Below are 21,141 nucleotides of genomic sequence, written 5' to 3' on the forward strand. Positions count from 1 at the left end.
ATAACTCAATGTAAAATCTAAAACAGTAAAATTTCCGAAAGAAATAAAGTTGAAAATCTTTGTGATTTTGGTTAGGCAAAATTTCTTAGGAACAACATCAAAAGTAAAAGTTCCTAAATGGACTTTATCAAAATCAAAAACTGCTCATCAATAGATACTATTCAGAAAGTGAAGCTACAGACTGGAAGAAATATTTGCCAATTATATATCTGATAAAGGTCTTGTATTCAGAATATATTTTTTAAACTCAAAATACAATAAGAAGAAAATAATCCAATTTTTAAATGGGCAAAAGATCTAGACAGACACTTCTTTAAAGAAATAAATACATGAAAAGATGCTCAATGTCATTAGTTATTAGGAAATGCAAATTACAACCACAAGGAGATACTACTACATGCATATTAGTAGAGCTAAAATAAAAAATACTGTCAATACCAAGTAATGGTGAGGATGCAGAGCAACCAGAGCTTTTGAACATTGTTGGTATGTATGCAAAATGGTACAACCATTTTGGAAAACAGTTTGGAGGTTTCTGATTAAGTTAAACACTTAGCATATGACCAAGCAATCCCACTCCTTTGGTATTTACTCAAGTGAAATAAAATTTTATGTTCACCTAATACCTGTACATGAATATTTATATTGGCTTTATTTATCACTGCCAAAAAAGAGGAAACAACCCAAATGCACTTTAATTGGGAATTGGATAAACAAACCATGTACCATCATGAAATGGAACACTACTCAGCAATAAACAAACTATTGATACACACAACAATATCGATGAATCGCAAACGCACTATACTAAGTAAATGAAGCCCAAGTCAAAGGATCTATAGTCTATGCCTCTGTTTACATTACACTATGAAAAAGACAAAACTGTAGGGCCAGAAACAGATTAGTGGTTATCTATGTGTAAAGGGAGGATTGACTTATAATGGGGAAATTTGGGGTGGAGGAGTTGATGGAACTTTTTTATATCTTGATGTTGGTGGTGGTTTTAGGACTGTATGCATTTGTCAAAGCCTAGAGAACTATACAAGAAAAAGTAATGTTTTAAAAAATTAAACTATATTTTAAGACAATTGTAGACTCACATGCATTTATATAAAATACTACAAGAGATACCTTTTATCCTTTACCCGGTTTCCCCATGGTAACATCTTACGAAACTGTATTACAATATCACAACCACAATATTGACAATGATGCAGTTAAAATACAGAACATTTATAACACTACAAGGATCTGAAGGATGAGTTTTACTGTAAGTAAATCATAACTTAATTTCATAAATGAAAAAATGCTACAAAACCTACATTGCTCTTTTAAAATAAATTACCAACACTAATACTTAATTTTAGGGCCCTTGAGACCGATTTTATAACAATGCTCAATATTTTAATTTAAAAATCACTTATCCTTGAATAGCTGAATGCATATGATTTTTGGGGTAACAAAAAAATCTTTTCAATGTATTACTATGTTCTTTCTCTACGTTTTTAGACTTTTAAACTCTGCACATTCCACTTCAAAAACTAAATGCAGTGAAAGCTAGTCTTTGAAGTCAGTTCAGCTGAATAGCTCACAGCATACCTTGTAGAGAACACTGTCTTCCTTGGCCTTTCAAGGGAGGAGGGGGAAGGGAAGAGAATTTTCTTATCATCTGTTATGTTTCAGAGATTAATACCACTCATAGAGGTCCTCTGCTGTATTATTTCTGACAAAACTGACTTGTAACACTAGAATTTGTTCAGCAATTGATAAAAATTTTTACAGTAAGAGTTAACCACAAGATTAAATAAGATATATGCTGATCAGTGGTTTTTCCAAGAAACAAATTTGAAAAGAAAATATAGAAATCAGTTATATAAAGGGACTTTTGGGGGGAGGTGCGGGATGAGGAGGCAGTATATCTTTGTAACCTTAAGTGACTCTTTTATAAGACTTTGAATTTTAAAAGCATGTCCAGAACACAATAATTTGATGAGTATTTACTATAAGTACAAGTAAATTTTCTTATGTATAAGTTTTTCTCTTAAATATCTAGCTCAAGTACTAAGGGATTCAAATTTCTGATACTGTATTTTTCTCTACTCTCTCTTTATAGAAATTATCCCTGAATTATGTCCCTCAGAAACACATTATAGTAACCACAGACATTTAAAATCAATGGTGTGTTCAATTTATCATTTTTAGTGGGATATTACAAATAACCATTACTTTCAAAGCCAGGCAAGTCATATCATATGGTTAGTTTCTTACATGTACTATGGTATGAGTGTTCCAGAAAAATAATTAAGACAAAGACAATATAAACATTAGTAAGTATGTAGATAATCTGGGGTATCCAATTCTCATTCTACTGATCTTCCTCTATACAATCATAATCTCAGTATGTGGCCAATCAGGCTCAAAGCAGTCAAACCAAGGAACCTTTCTATATTACACTGCCATCCCAGAGTAACCTGTTAAACATCAGTTCCATTCTTTCTATCTGGAGGATTTTTAAAGTGGGCAGGTAAGAAGAAAGGTACCGACCCTCTCCTAAGAGTACTTTAGGAAAACTTAGAATGCTGGGGAGGACTATGCCTAGATGAGAAATTCCTAAATCACTACAGCCCATGGCATCAATGGCAAATAACAATCATTCTGTTACTTTTTACAGTATTCAAAATAGAAAGAAGGAGGTAGGAAGAGAAGGAGGGCAAGAGGGAAGATGGGAGGAAAGACAGAAGCTTAGAAAGCAATAAAGGAAGAAAAAAAAAGGGAAAGAAAGTGAATGAAAGAATAAAAAGAAAAGGAATAGAATGAAAGAATGAAAAAATGAAAAGTTAAGTTTTGAAATACTTGCTGTGAATGGGCACACCTAACCAACCTTGTTAGAATGTCATGAGGTTAAATCCCTTAAGTTTATTACTCATTACAAAACACTGAATTTGGTTATAATTATAAAACTGTAAATTATCTAATATTTATTCTTGTATACTTAAAGAAATACTGGTGCCATTTTAAGGAAAGAGATTAAACTGTTGAAATATATATATAAATGTTTCTTCCTGTTACAAGTATAATAAATTAATACTGGTTGTAACTACTATTCCAACCTCAGTAAGTGCAAAAGGTATAAAAGCAGAATTCATATTGCAAGACTAAATATAAAATAATTGAAATCATTATTCACCCAAATAACCTTAATGTAGGAGAGAGATACAGATAGGATTTATTCTACTCTTTATACACCTCCCATCATCACCCCTGATAATTAATCAAGAAAAATGAAAAGAATTAAATTCTAATTAGCTATGAAACTTTCTTTTCTATAAAATAAAAGCTATATATTAATAAAATCTCAAAACTATACTGTTCTCTGTTCCTACTTTTCCCTTTTCGTTCCCTCTTTCAATCCGTTTCAATCTACTTTCCTTCTATAATATATAAAAAATGGAATCAGGTATGAATCAGTAAGTTTCACTAAATTTTCCTTTGTCACATTTGCTTGAGCTTTCAAGCTAACAGCTTCATAGTTTATTTTTACATTGAAGCAGTATACTGATAAATTATTTTTTTATTTTGGTATCATTATGAGGAACATTATGTTTACTAGACTCCCCCATCAAGTCCCCCCCACATACCACATTATAGCCACTGTCCATCAGCACAGTAAGATGCCATAGAATCACTACTTGTCTTCTCTGTGTTATACTGCTTTACCCGTGCCCCCCTGCTACACTATGTCTCTAAATGGAATACCCCTTTCCCCCTTATCCCTCCCTTCCCACCCATTCTCCCCACTCCCTTTCCCATTGGTAACACTTCATCCACTCTTGGGTTCTGTGAGTCTGCTGCTGTTTTATTCCCTCACTTTTTTTCTTTGTTCTTCTACTCCACAGATGAGTGAAATCATTTCATACTTTTCTTTCTTCTCCTGGCTTATTTCAATGAGCATAATACCCTCTCGCTCCATCCATGTTGTTGCAAATGGTAGGATTTGTTTTCTTCTTATGGCTGAATAATATTCCACTGTGCATATGCACCACACCTTCTTTATCAATTAATGTACTGATGGACACTTACACTGCTTCCATTTCTTGGTTATTGTGCACAGTGCTGCAATAAGCATAGAGGTGCATGTCTTTTTCAAACTGGGCTGCTGCATTCTTAGGGTATATTCCTAGAAGTAGGATTCATGGGTCAAATGGTATTTCTATTTTGAGCCTTCTGAGGAACCCCCATACTGCGTTCCACAATGGTTGAACTAATTTACATTCCCACCAGAAGTGTAGGAGGGTTCCTTATTCTCCACAACCTCACCAACATTTGTTGTTGTTTGTCTTTTGGATGGTGGTCATCATTACTGGTGTGAGGTGATATCTCATGTGGTTTTAATTTGCATTTCTCTGATGATTAGCAATGTGGAGCATCTTTTCATGTGTCTGTTAGCCATCTGAATTTCTTCATTGAAGAAGTGTCTGACCAGATCCTGTGCTCATTTCTTAATTGGATTATTTGCTTTGTTTGTTGAGGTGGGTGAGGTCTTTATATATTTTGGATGTCAAACCTTTATCAGATCTGTCATTTATTAATAAATTCTCCAATACTGTAAGATGCTTTTTGTTCTGTTGATGGTGTCCTTTGCTGTACATAGCTTTTCAGCTTCATATAGTCCCACTTGTTCTTTTTAACTTTTGTTTCACTTCCTCAGGGAGATATGATCATGAAGAAGTCACTCATGTTTATATCCAAGAGATTTTTTTGGTATAAATAATCTACAGTTACATGAGGAAAATTATGTTTACTAGACTCCCCCCATCACCAAGTCCCCCCCATAACACCACTACAGTCACTGTCCATCAGCGCAGTAAGATGTTATAGAATCACTACTTCTCTTCTCTGTGTTGAACAGCCCTCCACATCCCCGCCACATTATTCATGCTATTCATAATGCCCCTTTTCTCCCCCCTCGTTCCCACCCATTCTCCCCAGTCCCTTTCCCTTTGGTAACTATTAGTCCATTATTGGGTTCTGTGATTCTGCTGCTGTTTTGTTCCTTCAGTTTATTCTTTGTTGTTATACTCCACATAAGAGTGAAATCATTTGGTACTTGTCTTTCTCTAGCTGGCTTATTTCACTGAGCATAATACCCTGTAGCTCCATCCATGTTGTTGCAAATGGTAGGATTTGTTTTATTCTTATGGCTGAATAATGTACCATTGTGTATATGTACCACTTCTTCTTTATCCATTCATCTACTGATGGACACTTAGGTTGCTTCCATTTCTTGGCTATTGTAAATAGTGCTGCGATAAACATAGGGGTGCATCTGTCTCTTTCAAACGGGGCTGCTGCTTTCTTAGGGTAAATTCCTAGAAGTGGAATTCCTGGGTCAAACGGTATTTCTATTTTGAGATTTTTGAGGAAACTCCATACTGCTTTAGACAGTGGATGAACTAGTTTACATTTCCACCAGCAGAGTAGGAGGATCCCCGTTTCTCCACAACCTCGCCAACATTTGTTGTTGTTTGTCTTTTGGATGGTGGCAACCGTTACTGGTGCGAGGTGGTATTACACTGTGGTTTTAATTTGCATTCCTCGGATGATTAGCGATGTTGAGCATCTTTTCATAAGCCTGGTGGCCATCTGAATTTCTTCATTGGAGAAGTGTCTGTTCAGCTCCTCTGTTCATTTTTTAATTGGATTATTTGCTTTTAATTTGTTGAGGTGCGTGAGCTATTTATATATTTTGGATGACAACCCTTTATTGGGTCTTTCATTCATGAATATATTCTGCCATACTACAGGAGGCCTTTTTGTTCTCTTGGTGGTTTCCTTTGCTGTACAGAAGATTTTCACCTTGATGTAGCCCCACTTGTTCATTTTTGCTTTTGATTCCCTTGCCCGGGGAGATATGTTCATGAAGAAGTCGCTCATGTTTAAGTCAAAGAGATTTTTGCCTATGTTTTTTCTAAGAGTTTCATGGTTTCGGACTTACATTCAGGTCTTTGATCCATTTCAAATTTACTTTTGTGTATGGGGTTAGACAGTGGTCCAGTTTCATTATCTTACATGCAGCTGTCCAGTTTTGCCAGTACCATCTGTTGAAGAGACTGCCATTTTGCCATTGTATGTCCATGGCTCCTTTATCATATATTAATTGACCATATATGTTTGGGTTAATGTCTGGAGTCTCTATTCTGTTCCACTGGTCTGAGGCACTGTTCTTGGGCCAGTACCAAATTGTCTTGATTACTGTGGCTTTGAGGTAGAGCTTGAAGATGGGGAGCAGTATCCACCCGATTTTATTCTTCCTTCTCAGGATGGCTTTGGCTATTCGGGGTCTTTGGTGTTTCCATATGAATTTTTGAATTATTTGTTCCAGTTCATTGAAGAATCCTGTTGGTAATTTGATAGGAATTGCATCGAATCTGAATATTGCTTTGGGCAGGATGGCCATTTTGATGAAATTAATTCTTCCTAGCCATGACCATGGGATGAGTTTCCTTTTCTTAGTGTCCTCTTTAATTTCTCTTAAGAGTGTCTTATAGTTTTCAGGGTATAGGTCTTTCACTTCCTTGATTAGGTTTATTAATAGGTATTTTATTCTTTTGATGCAATTGTGAATGGCACTGTCTTCCTGATTTCTCTTTCTATTGGTTCATTGTTAGTGTATAGGAAAGCCACAGATTACTGTGTGTTAATTTTGTATCCTGCAACTTTGCTGTATTCCGATATCAGTTCTAGTAGTTTTGGAGTGGGGACTTTAGGGTTTTTAATGTACAATATCATGTCATCTGCAAACAGTGACAGTTTAATTTCTTCTTTTCCAATCTGGATTCCTTGTATTTCTTTGTTTTGTCTAATTGCCGTGGCTAGGACCTCCAGTACTATGTTAAATAACAGTGGGGAGAGTGGACACCTGTCTTATTCCTGATCTCAGAGGAAAAGCTTTCAGCTTCTCACTATTCAGTATGATGATAGCTGTGGGTTTATCAAATATGGCCTTTATATGTTGAGCAATTTGCCCTCTGTACCCATTTTGTTGAGAGTTTTTATCATGAATGGATGTTGAATTTTGTCGAATGCTTTTTCAGCATCTATGGAGATGATCATATGGTTTTTGTCCTGTTTGCTGATGTGGTGGATGATGTTGATGGATTTTCGAATGCTGTACCATCCTTGCTTCCCTGGAATGAATCCCACTTGGTCATGGTGTATGATCTTGTTGATATATTTTTGAATTTGGTTCACTAATATTTTGTTGAGTATTTTTACAACTACATTCATCAAGGATATTGGTCTGTACTTTTCTTTTTTGGTGGGGTCTTTGCCTGGTAATGGTATTAGGGTGATGTTGGCTTCATAGAATGAGTTTGGCGAATACTCCCTCCTCTTCTATTTTTTGGAAAACGTTAAGGAGAAGGGGAAGTGTGTCTTGTCTAAATGTCTGATAAAATTCAGTGGTTAATCCATCTGGCCCGGGTGTTTGGTTCTTGGGTAGTTTTTTGATTACCACCTCACTTTTTTTGCTGGTAATGGGTCTGTTTAAATTTTGTGTTTCTCAGCAAAAGCAGTCTTAAGAGGAAAGTATATAGCAATCCCAGCATATTTTAAAAAAAGAACAATCCCAAACGAATGGTCTAATGTCACAATTATCGAAATTGGAAAAAGAAGAACAAATGAGGCCTAAGGTCAGCAGAAGGAGGGACATAATAAAGATCAGAGAAGAAATAAACAAAATTGAGAAGAATAAAACAATAGCTAAAATCAATGAAACCAAGAGCTGTTCCTTCAAGAAAATAAACAAAATAGAAAAGCCACTAGCCAGACTTATTAAGAGGAAAAGAGAGTCAACACAAATCAACAGTATCAGAAAAGAGAAAGGAAAAATCACGACGGACCCCACAGAAATACAAAGAATTATTAGAGACTACTATGAAAACCTATATGCTAACAAGCTGGGAAACCTAGGAGAAATGGACAACTTCCTAGAAAACTGCAACCTTCCAAGACTGACACAGAAAGAAACAGAAAATTTAAACAGACCATTTACCAGCAACGAAATTGAAGCGGTAATCAAAAAACTACCAAAGAACAAAACCCCCGGGCCAGATGGATTTACCTCGGAATTTTATCAGACATACAGGGAAAACATAATACCCATTCTCCTTAAAGTTTTCCAAAAAATAGAAGAGGAGGGGATACTCCCAAACTCATTCTATGAAGCTAACATCACCCTAATACCAAAACCACGCAAAGACACCACCAAAAAAGAAAACTACAGACCAATATCCCTGATGAACGTAGACGCAAAAATACTCAACAAAATTTTAGCAAACCGAATTCAAAAATACATCAAAAGGATCGTACACCATGACCAAGTGGGATTCATCCCAGGGATGCAAGGATGGCACAACATTCGAAAGTCCATCAACATAATCCACCACATCAACAAAAAGAAAGACAAAAACCACATGATCATCTCCATAGATGCTGAAAAAGCATTTGACAAAGTTAAATATCCATTCATGATAAAAACTCTCAGCAAAATGGGAATAGAGGGCAAGTACCTCATCATAATAAAGGCCATCTATGATAAACATACAGCCAACATTATATTGAACAGCGAGAAGCTGAAAGCATTTCCTCTGAGATCGGGAACTAGACAGGGATGCCCACTCTTCCCACTGTTATTTAACATAGTACTGGAGGTCCTAGCCATGGCAATCAGACAAAACAAAAAAATACAAGGAATCCAGATTGGTAAAGAAAAAGTTAAACTGTCACTATTTGCAGATGACATGATACTGTACATAAAAAACCCTAAAGACCCCATCCCAAAACTACTAGAACTGATATCGGAATACAGCAAAGTTGCAGGATACAAAATCAACACACAGAAATCTGTGGCTTTCCTATACACTAACAATGAACCAACAGAAAAAGAAATCAGGAAAACAACTCCATTCACAATTGCATAAAAAAAAATAAAATACCTAAGAATAAACCTAACCAAAGAAGTGAAAGACTTATACTCTGAAAACTACAAGTCACTCTTAAGAGAAATTAAAGGGGACACTAACAGATGGAAACTCATCCCATGCTCATGGCTAGGAAGAATTAATATCGTCAAAATGGCCATCCTGCCCAGAGCAATATAGAGATTTGATGCAATCCCTATGAAACTACCAGCAACATTCTTCAATGAACTGGAACAAATAATTCAAAAATTCATATGGAACCACCAAAGACCCCGAATAGCCAAAGCAATCCTGAGAAAGAAGAATAAAGTAGGGGGGGATTTCACTCCCCAACATCAAGCTCTACTATAAAGCCATAGTAATCAAGACAATTTGGTACTGGCACAAGAGCAGAGCCACAGACCAATGGAACAGACTAGAGAATCCAGACATGAACCCAGACATATATGGTCAATTAATATTTGATAAAGGAGCCATGGACATACAATGGCGAAATGACAGTCTCTTCAACAGGTGGTGTTGGCAAAACTGGACAGCTACATGTAGGAGAATGAAACTGGACCATTGTCTAACCCCATATACAAAAGTAAACTCAAAATGGATCAAAGACCTGAATGTAAGTCATGAAACCATTAAACTCTTGGAAGAAAACATAGGCAAAAACCTCTTAGACATAAACATGAGTGACCTCTTCTTGAACATATCTCCCCGGGAAAGGAAAACAACAGCAAAAATGAGTAAGTGGGACTATATTAAGCTGAAAAACTTCTGTACATCAAAAGACACCATCAATAGAACAAAAAGGAACCCTACAGTATGGGAGAATATATTTGAAAATGACACATCCTATAAAGGCTTGACGTCCAGAATATATAAAGAGCTCACACGCCTCAACAAACAAAAAACAAATAACCCAATTAAAAAATGGGCAGAGGAACTGAACAGACAGTTCTCCAAAAAAGAAATACAGATGGTCAACAGACTCATGAAAAGATGCTACACATCGCTAATTATCAGAGAAATGCAAATTAAAACTACAATGAGGTATCACCTCACACCAGTAAGGATGGCTGCCATCCAAAAGACAAACAACAACAAATGTTGTCGAGGCTGTGGTGAAAGGGGAACCCTCCTACACTGCTGGTGGGAATGTAAGTTAGTTCAACCATTGTGGAAAGCAGTATGGAGGTACATCAAAATGCTCAAAACAGACTTACCATTTGACCCAGGAATTGCACTCCTAGGAATTTACCCTAAGAATGCAGCAATCAAGTATGAGAAAGATCAGTGTACCCCTATGTTTATCACAGCACTATTTACAATATCCAAGAATTGGAAGCAACCTAAATATCCATCGATAGATGAATGGATAAAGAAGATGTGGTACATATACACAATGGAATACTACTCAGCCATAAGAAAAGGGCAAATCCTACCATTTGCAGCAACATGGACGGAGCTGGAGGGTATTATGCTCAGTGAAACAAGCCAAGCGGAGAAAGAAAAATACCAAATGATTTCACTTATCTGTGGAATATAAGAACAAACGAAAAACTGAAGGAACAAAACTGCAGCAGAATCACAGAACTCAAGAATGGACTAACAGGTACCAAAGGGAACGGGACTGGGGAGGATGGGTGGGTAGGGAGGGATAAGGGGGGGAGAAGTAGGGGGGTATTAAGATTAGCACGCATGGGGGGGTGGGAGAAAAGGGAGGGCTGTACAACACAGAGAAGGCAAGTAGTGATTCTTCAACATTTTGCTATGCTGATGGACAGTGACTGTAAAGGGGTTTATAGGGGGGACCTGGTATAGGGGAGAGCCTAGTAAACATAATATTCGTCATGTAAGTGCAGATTAGTGATACCAAAAAAAAAGGCAGTTCCTGTGTGGTAACCTCCAATGAGTTCTACACAAGGGTATAAAGGGCATATGAAAGTGTAGGCAAAGGGTCTGTTTGTGTTTATACAGAGGATCAAAGCCTAATTGGGCTACCCCGAAAATGAACTAAGATACTATATGAAAAAGAACTTCCAACATCAGCACTCTCTGGAAGACTCATGCCAGAAGATGATCATCAAAAAACCCCAACAAAGATCCAGGCACTGCTACAGCTGTAGATGCACTCATCCCACGAGTTCCTGGACTTGCCATGGGAATGAAGAAGGAGATATCTAAGCTGGCCTGTGCACACAGTAAAACAACAAATTTGACTGGATCTATACTGTTGGAACTCAATCAAGAATTAGGAGAAGTGCAAATTGTAGCGCTCCAAAATCTTACAACTATAGACTATTTACTGTTAAAGGAACATTAGGGATATGAACATTCCCCAGGAATGGACTGTTTTAATTTGTCTGATTTCTCTCAGACTGTTCAAGTTCAGTTGGGCAATATCCACAATATCATAGATAAGTTTTCACAAATGCCTAAGGTGCCTAACTGGTTTACTTGGTTTCACTGGAGATGGCTGGTAATTACAGGTATGCTTTGGTTATGTAACTATACTCCTATTATGTTAATGTGTGTGCGCAATTTAAGTAGTAGCTTAAAACCTATACATGCTGAAGTTACTCTCCAAGAAGATATGTCAAAAAAATAATCAATCTTCCCATGTTTTCTTCTGCCTGCTACTTCTATAGCTTTTCTTCTTCCTTCCTAATTACAACCCTTAAATAGTATTCGTGCCCCGTATCGAATTTACCGAGTATCATAATTCTTCCAAGTGGTAAAGATACCTCAAGACAAATGCTGGGCATAGAAGCTACAGGGCATAAATATGCAAAGAAATAAAAAGCTAACCATTTCCACCAATAAGGTTTCTCTCTCACTTACCAACTTTACATTTCCCTGTATGGCCCAGGAAGATGACTGGTTAGCCAGAGACCAGTAAGATTCCTCAAGGGAGGAACAACCTAAGACAGGCACAGTCGCAGGGGGGTCATCAGGTGAGAAATTGGGGATCAACAGAGGTGAGGCTTAGAACCTCACCCCCCCTGTTCTGAGAGAAATATTCTGCATACGTGGATGTTTTATTGCCCTTGTCTAGCTTGGATTAACACATAGTCTACAGGCACACACCTGATCATGTACATTTGCTCTCTTACAACACTAAACTATGTTTTCTACCTTTATCTTGTATCTACCTATCACTTCAACATTTTATTAAAAATAATAATAATAAAGAGAGAAATGTGGTATTCACATATAAATCAAGTAAAAAAGTCAAATGAGTATTCATATTTGAACTGTCTGTTTATAGTTCATAATGCATGAGCAAAACCGAATATTTCTGTGATGACTGCCCTTGTACTGTTCACCATGTAACTTATTCACTATGTAAGAATTTGTTCTCCATGTAAGATCTTGTTTGTTCTGCCTCAGAAGATTGGAGACTGACGAAAATTAGGCTTGGGGTGGATTAATGATTGTGCATTGAGCATTGACTCCCCTATACAGAATTTTATTGTTGTTAACAACCACTTGATCAATAAATATGAGAGATGCCCTCACAAAAAAAAAAAAGTACACACTTCCAAGTGTAAAATAAATAAGTAACCGGGATGTAATGTATAGCATAAGGAATATAGTTAACATATTGTAACAACTTGGTATGGTGATAGCTGGTACCTAGAATTATCATGTATATAAATGTTGAATCACTATGTTGCACACCTGAAACTAATGTAATGTAATACTATGTGTCAACTACCCTTCAATAGAAAATAATTTTCTACAAAAAAAAAAAAAATTTTGTGTTTCTTCCTTGGTCTTGGAAGGTATTTTTCTAAGAAGCTCCCCATTTCTTCTAGGTTTTCCAGCTTATTAGCATATAGGTTTCCAGTATTCTCTAATAATTCTTTGTATTTCTGTGGGGTCCATCATGATTTTTCCTTTCTTGTTCCTGATTCTGTTGATGTGTGTTGATTCTCTTTTTCTCTTAATAAGTTTGGCTAGAGGCTTATCTATTTTGTTTATTTTCTCAAAGAACCAGCTCTTGGTTTCATTGATTTTTTCTATTGTTTTATTCTTCTCAATTTTGTTTATTTCTTCTCTGATCTTTATTATGTCCCTCCTTCTGCTGACTTTAGGCCTCATTTTTTCTTTTTTTTCCAATTTCATTCATTGTGACATTAGACTATTCATTTGGGATTGTTCTTCCTTCTTTAAGTATGCCTGGATTGCTATATAGATTTCTCTTGACTGCTTTCACTGCGTCCCACAGAAGTTAGGGCTTTGTGTTGTTTTTGTCATTTGTTTCCATATATTGCTGGATCTCTATTTTAATTTGTTCATTGATCGATTGATTATTTAGGAGCATGTTGTTAAGCCTTCATGTTTTTGTGGGCCTTTTTGCTTTCTTTGTACAATTTAGTTCTACTGTTATACCTCTGTGGTCTGAAATGTTGGTTGGTAGAATTACAATCTTTTTGAATTTACTGAGGCTCTTATTGTGGTCCAGTATGTAGTCTATTCTGGAGAATGTTCCATGTGCACTTGAGAAGAATGTGTATCCTGTTTCTTTTGGATATAGTGTGCTATAGATATCAGTTAGGTCCATCTGTTCTAGTGTGTTTTTCAGTGCCTGTGTGTCCTTACTTATTTTCTGTCTGGTAGATCTATCCTTTGGAGTGAGTGGTGTGTTGAAGTCTCCTAAAATGAATGCATTGCATTCTATTTCCTCCTTTAGTTCTGTTAGTATTCATTTCACATATGCTGGTGCTCCTGTGTTGGGTGCATATATATTTAGAATGGTTATATCCTCTTGTTGGACTGATCCCTTTTTTATTATGTAATGTCCTTCTTTATCTCTTGTTACTTTCTTTGTTTTGAAGTCTATTTTGTCTGATACTAGTACAGCAACACCTACTTTTTTCTCCCTGTTGTTTGTATGAAAGATCTTTTTCAATCCCTTCACTTTTAGTGTGTGCATGTCTTCGGGTTTGAGGTGAGTCTCTTGTAAGCAGCATATGGATGGGTCTTGCTTTTTTATCCCTTCTATTACTGTGTCCTTTGATTGGTGCATTCACTCCATTTACATTAGGGTGATTATTGAAAGATATGTACCTATTGCCATTGCAGGCTTTAGATTTGTGCTTACCAAAGGTTCAAGGTTAGCTTCTTTAGTATCTTGCTGTCTAACTTAACTCGCTTATTGAGCTTTTATAAACACGGTCTGTTGATTCTTTATTTCTCTCCCTTCTTATTCCTCCTCCTCCATTCTTTATATTTTGGGTGTTTTATTCTATGCTCTTCTGTGTTTCCTTTAACTGCTTTTGTGGGAAATTTATTTAATTTTTTTCTTTTAGTATTTGGTTGGTTTGCTTTCTTTGCTGTGATTTTATTTTCTCTTGTGACATCTGTTTAGCCTGAGGAGTGCTCCCATCAAGAGCAGTCCCTTTAAAATATACTGTAGAGGTGGTTTTTGGGAGGCAAATTCCATTAACTTTTGCTTGTCTGGGAATTGTTTATTCCCTCCTTCATATTTAAATGTTAATCATGCTGGATACAGTATTCTTGGTTCAAGGCCCTTCTGTTTCATTGCATTAAATATATCATGCCTTTCTCTTTTAGCCTCTAAGGTTTCTGTTGAGAAGTCTGATGATAGCCTGATGGGTTTTCCTTTGTAGGTGACCTTTTCCCTCTCTCAAGCTGCCTTTAAAACTCTGTCCTTTTCCTTGATCTTTGCCATTTTAATTATTGTGTATCTTGGTCTTGTCTTCCTTGGGTCCCTTCTTTTGGGAGTTCTGTGTACTTCCATGGTCTGATCAATTATTTCCTCCCCCAGTTTGCCAAAGTTTTCAGCAATTATTTCTTCAAATACACTTTCTATCCCTTTTTCTCTTTCTTCTCCTTCTGGTATCCCTATAATGTGGATATTGTTCCTTTTCGATTGGTCACACAGTTCTCTTAATATTCTTTCAATCCTGGACATCCTTTTATCTCTCTCTGCATCAGCTTCTCTGTGTTCCTGTTCTGTGATTTCTATTCCATTAACGGCCTCTTGCACCTCATCCAGTCTGGTCTTAAGTCCTTCCAGAGATGGTTTCAGTTCTGCAATCTCCTTCTGGATTTCATCCCTTAGCTCTTGCATACTTCTCTGTATATCCTTTAGTATGGTAATGATCTTTATTTTGAATTCTTTTTAAGGAAGATTGGTTAGGTCTGTCTCCTTCTCAGGGGTTGACTCTGTGATTTTTGTCTGGATGAAATTCTTCTGCCTTTTCATGGCGACAGAGGTGTATGTGTGGAGCTGGCGCTATTGTCGGCTGGGAAAATGTCCCTTCTTGCTGGTTTGTGGCCTTCCTCTCCTGGGAGAACAGTGAACCCTAGCGGCTTGTGCTGGGCAGCTGCGCGCAGATGGGGTGTCTGATTCTTGCCAGGCCGGTGTGGAAGAAGCTCTGCCCAGTTGCTGTGGGTGTGGCCGCTGCTGCTATGGTGGAGTTGTGCTGGAGGGCAATCGGACGGGAGGCTATTTATCACCGTGAGGGGCCTCCGATCTGTGTTGCCGCCCAGTGGGTTGGGGCTCTTGGAGTTACCCAGGATTCCCAGTTTCTGGACTGATTGAGCCGGTGTGCTTCCCTCCAGCTCTGAGGCCCCTGTCCCTTTAAGGTTTTCAAAGGGCACTCACTTTTCTTTTGTCCCAGGTGTGCCGGCTGTGGGGACCCACTCACAGGTCTTATTGTCTTGTTTCCCTAGTATCCAGCACACCATGCACTGTATATCTGTGCTCTCGGTGCGGATGGCTAGGGCTGGTTATTTAGCAGTCCTGGGCTCTCTCTCCCTCCCCGCTCTGACTCCTCTCCTCCAGCTGAGAGCTGAGGTGAGGGGCTCTTGGATCCCCCCAGGCCGTGGCTTGTATCTTACCCCCTTCACGAGGTGCTGGGTTCTCGCAGGTGTAGATGTAGTCTGGCTGTTGTCCTGTGTCTTCTGGTCTCTCTTTTAGGCATAGTTGTATTTGTTGTATTTTCAAAAATATATAGGTTTTGGGAGATTTCTGCTGCTCTACTCACGTGTCCATCTTTGCTCTGCTCTCAGGTCTTGATTTTTTATCCATTCTATTTCTCTGTGTCTTTTCATTCGTGCATTCAGTCCATTTACATTTAGGGTGATTATTGAAAGATATGTACTTATTGCCGTTGCAGGCTTTAGATTCGTGGTTACCAAAGGCTCAAGGGTAGCTTCTTTACTATCTGTCTAACTTAACTCTCTTATTAAGCTATTATTAACACAGTCTGATGATTCTTTATTTCTCTCCCTTCTTATTCTTCCTCCTCCATTCTTTATATGTTAGGTGTTTATTTCTGTACTCTTTGTTTCCTTTGACTGCTTTTGTGAATAGTTGATTTTATTTTTTGCCTTTAGTTAGTATTTGGTTGGTCTATTTTCTTTGCTGTGATTTTATTTTCTCTGGTGAGATCTATTTAGCCTTAAGAGTGCTTCCATCTAGAGTAGTCTCTTTAAAATATCCTGTAGAAGTGGTTTGTGGGAGGCAAATTCCCTCAACTTTTGCTTGTCTAGGAATTGTTTAATCCCTCCTTCATATTTAAATGATAATTGTGCTGGATACAGTATGTTTGGTTCAAGGCCCTTCTGTTACATTGCATTAAATATATCATGCCATTCTCTTCTGGCCTGTAAGGTTTCTGTTGAGAAGTCTGATGATAGCCTGAAGGGTTTTCCTTTGTAGGTTATCTTTTTTCTCTCTCTGACTGCCTTTAATACTCTGTCCTTATCCTTGATCTTTGCCATTTTAATTATTATGTGTCCTGGTGTTGTCTTCCTTGAGTCCCTGTGTTAGGACATCTGTGGTCTTCCATGGTCTGAGAGACTATTTCCTCCCCCAGCTTAGGGAAGCTTTCAGCAATTATTTCTTCAATGACACTTTCTATCCCTTTTTCTCTCTCTTCTTCTTCTGGTACCCCTATAATGCAAATATTGTTCTGTTTGCATTGGTCAGAAAGTTCTCTAATACTCTTTCATTCCTGGAGATACTTTTATCTCTCTCTGCCTCAGCTTCTCTGTATTCCTGTTCTCTGATTTCTATTCCATTAACAGTCTCTTGCACCTCATCCAGTCTGCTCTTAAGTCCTTCCAGAGATTGTTTCTTTTCTGTAATCTCCCTCCTGACTTCATTCCTTAGTTCTTGCTTATTTCTCTGCAGGTCCATCAGCATGATTATGACCTTTATTTTGAATTCTTTTTCAAGAAGATTGGTTGTATCTATTTCCCCAGGCCCTCTCTCTAGGTTTGAATGATTCTTCCTGGACCAGATTCTTCTGCCTTTTCATGGTGATAGAGGTGGCTGTAGGCAGGTGGCACATGTGTCAGCTGAGGAACAAAGTCCCTTCCTGCTTGCTGCTTGCCTTGCCCTTCTCTGCTGCCTGTACAGGCTACCTGTACACATGGAGAACCCTCTGAGTTAAGCTCCTGAGCTGCCATCGGTGGGGCAACCCTCAGGGTAGCCCAGATCCCTACAGGGAGTGGCAGGCATGCTGGGTGTTGTCTCTTGTGAGAACGGCACCCCTTCGTGCCTTGCTCTGGCTTCCTCTGTCTGTGCTGGGCAGCTACATGCCATTGGCAGCCTCTGGGGCTGTTGTGGTTAGCTGTGCACTTGGAGGAGAATCTGGGTGGTTGCTGTGGGCAGGGCTGCTCTTTGGCTGCTCTGCTGCTCTGGTGGGTCAGTGGGTTTTTTTGCAGCACCAGCTGGGGGGAACGAATGGCAGGCTGCTTATCACCGTGAGGGGCTTCATAGCTGCATTGCCACCCATGGAGTTAGGGTGCCTGAAGTTCCTTAGGATTCCCAGCCTGCTGGACTGAGTGTGCCAGTATGATTCCATCCAGCTGTTAAGCCCCTGTCCATTTAAGACTTTCAAAAAGCACCTGCTTTTTTTTTTGACTCAGGGGAGCCAGCTGTGTGGACCTGCTCGCAGTCTCCATCTCGGATTTTACTTTTCTGTTTCTCTAATATCCAGTAAACAATGTAATGTGTGTCTGTGCTCCAGTGAAGATTACTAGGGCTGATTATTTAGCAGCCCTGTGCTTCCAGTCTCTCCCGACTCTGATTCTTTTCCTCCCGCCAGTGAGCTGGGGTGGGGGGAGTGCTCGGGACCCGTCGGGTCACAGCTTTGTATCTTACCCTTTTTGTGAGATGCTACGTTCTTGTAGATATAGATATAGCCTGGTTGTTGCACTGGATCTTCTGTTCTCTGTGTTAGGCGTAGTTGTATTTGTTGTATTTTCAAAAATATATATGGTTTTGGGAGGAGATTTCTGCCACCCTACTCACCCTGCCATCTTGAGCCTCTCTATACTTAGGAATTTAAAGCAACTTTACCTTTTAAGTATACTCATCTAAAATTCTCTGAAAAGACCACATTTTCATTTTATTTGTCCTAATATTGTTGATAAAATACATAATTTATTATCTGTTTTAAACATATGTAACCTTTTGAGACTGGCTCACTCAGCATAATGCCCTTGAATCTATCCAAGTTGTTGCCTGTATCAAGAGTTCTTTCCTTTTTATTGCTGAATAGTATTCCACTGTATGGATGTATTACCAACTATGTTTCCATTCACTCTTTGAAGGACATTTGGGACATTCCCAGTCTTGGACTATTATAAATAGAGCTTTTACTAAAATGTATATAGGTTTTTATGTGCCCGTAAGTTTTTATTTCTCTAGGATAAATGCCCAAGAGTGTGACTATTGTATGATTCTGTTCATGTCATATTCTCAAAATAATAAAATTAGAGATGTAGAAGAGATAAGTGGTTGCCAGTTATGAGAGAACAGCAGGGATGCAGACCAGAAATGGGCAGCACAAGAGAGTTCTTCTATGGTTAATGAATAGTTTTAAATACTGATTGTGATGGTGGTATTCAAATCTATTCATGTGATGTCAGAATTATACACAAACAAAAGAAAGAATGCATGGAAAAATCTGCTGAAATCCAAATAAAGTATATGGTCCAGATAGTTGTACATTACCAATCAATTTCCTGGGGTTAATAATGCACTACAGTTTTGTAAGATGTCACCATTGGGGTAAGCTGGGTGATGGATATAGGATCTCTTGGTACTTACTTTTGTAACTTATTGTGAGTCTATAATTATTTCAAAGTAAAAAAATTATTTTTAATGGTATAATGATACTTTCCATATGAGTACTGTAAGGATTAGCACAGTGTATTATACATAATAAAACATCAGTAGTCAAAATAAAGTAAAATAAAAGATGTTTTTATATGTAAAGAACAAAATGAACTTCTGATTATGAAATACTTAGTTTAAAAGTTTTAATTCACTATATATCAAATGTGATAACTAAATATGATAAATCTTTCAGTCCAGACTGAAACTAAGATGGTATATTTTTACCTAGAAAACCAAATGTCATTTCTTAATTAGATTAGTGACTCTAATATAATTTTTTGGTATTACAGTTAGAACATATTGAGAGCTACCTTTCGAACCCTTTAAATGAACTTTAATTCACTAAAGAAATGAATAAACTGCAAGCTAAAGCAACAAAGAGGAGAAAAGAAAACAGGTTTAGACAAATATATTAAAAGAACAAAAAATATAAATTGAGCTTAGGGTAGAATAAGAATTTGCATACCTGTTAACTTGATATGTCCTATTTCATCAAGCAAAATGCTGTAAATCAAAATTCACATTCATCAAGATGGAATAAAACATTTTTATATAATATATTTACATAAAAACAATCATTAACTTAAAATAAGTTACTATCTATTTGACGTACTGGGAATATTTAAATAATTAATTTAAAATCAATGGGTATTTTATGGAGACAACTTTTTATAAGTAGATTCATATAATTGTATAATTCATGTACATTTTCACATAATCCTGAAAATAAAAGACTTGATATATAAAAAAATGTAGTTATAGAAATACTAGTAACAGGAATACATAGATAGCTTTACTTTTCTGGCTTCAGGTCTCTATATACAATTCCTAATTGGTGCAGATGATTCAAAGCAAGGGCCAGTTCTGCAAGGTAGAATTTCACATCCTCCTCTGTAAACAGAACCTAGAATAAAATAATAATTTACTATTTGGTCTTTTTTTTCCTTATGGAATTAAAAAAATTACTTATATAAAAAGCAATAAATAGACAAGTACAGGCAAATAAGAAAATAAGAGTAGATAGATGAAACTAACCTTCTCTTCAATATTAACCATTTCAATGTAAATCTTCCTAAAATATATGTAGTTTGCATATCTTCTACAGTGAATGCACTGCACAGGATGTAACTTTTTCTCTTAATGACTTAGTGTCATAATATGATTATATGTTTTAATACTCTAATACAATATAGTGATGCCCTAAGGATCTTTGAAGTATATAGGCTACCTTGGTTTAGCATTGGTAATTTCACTATTTCTACTATTTTTCTCTTTCACCACCTACTATCACTTCTCAGGGATTTCACTTTTAGCGGCTCTACAATCCAGTTTCTAATATACCAATGTAACTATTAAATTAGTAACTATTATATTAAATACAGTCCTAACCCCAATCTCTGACCTAAGGAGTAGCTCCAGGCCTCTTCTGTTAGTGAAGTACAGGAGTTTAATGGCATTGTATTCCTCAAATTTTTTGTCCCTGGGTCTATAGCTGCTATGATGAAGTGAAAATAGCACTGGACTTGGAATCACAATTAGCATTGCAATTTTTGACATGTTACTTAGCCCTGTATGTTTCATTTTCTAAACCTGTAAAACAATGATAATCATATTTGCTTATATCTACCTAACAAGGTTGTTGTAAGAGTTGAATTAGTTTACGTGGGAAAAAAAGCTTTGTAAATTATGGAATGCTATGTGCGCAACCATGAGGTATTATTAGTATAGGTTTTGTATCATTCTTGAGTGTTAATCTATAAATAAAATTGAGTACCAGCCAAATATTAGATGTAATTTTAAAGATTTATCAAGGGCTTCCAATAGGCAAAACAAATAACTTGTCCAGAAATTGGTAATTTTCATTAAAGAAATCTCTGGATTATTAGGAAAGCTCAAAATTTGAATGAAATATTAAAACTGGCTTGCCCATTAAGAATTATGGTCATCAAATTACATTATGCAGATTCATTACATAATGCAGATTCAGGTTGCTAATAAAAT

The 21,141-nt window shown here is 37.1% G+C and overlaps 1 protein-coding gene across 4 annotated transcripts in view; it reads right to left on the reverse strand.

The window, feature by feature from the left end:
• The window catches only part of RPS6KA6 (ribosomal protein S6 kinase A6), a 188,733-nt gene that overhangs the window by 48,366 nt on the left and 119,226 nt on the right, over window positions 1-21,141 (reverse strand). For all 4 annotated transcript variants that reach the window (XM_036905358.2, XM_036905355.2, XM_036905359.2 and 1 more), the window contains 2 exons: window positions 19,938-20,044; window positions 19,607-19,644 (listed from right to left, as the gene is read on the reverse strand). In XM_036905358.2, coding sequence (XP_036761253.1) covers window positions 19,607-19,644; window positions 19,938-20,044 — 145 coding nt within the window. The remainder of the gene's footprint in view (window positions 1-19,606; window positions 19,645-19,937; window positions 20,045-21,141) is intronic.

The sequence above is a fragment of the Manis pentadactyla genome, chromosome X (assembly GCF_030020395.1).
Source record: "Manis pentadactyla isolate mManPen7 chromosome X, mManPen7.hap1, whole genome shotgun sequence".
NCBI lineage: Eukaryota > Metazoa > Chordata > Mammalia > Pholidota > Manidae > Manis > Manis pentadactyla.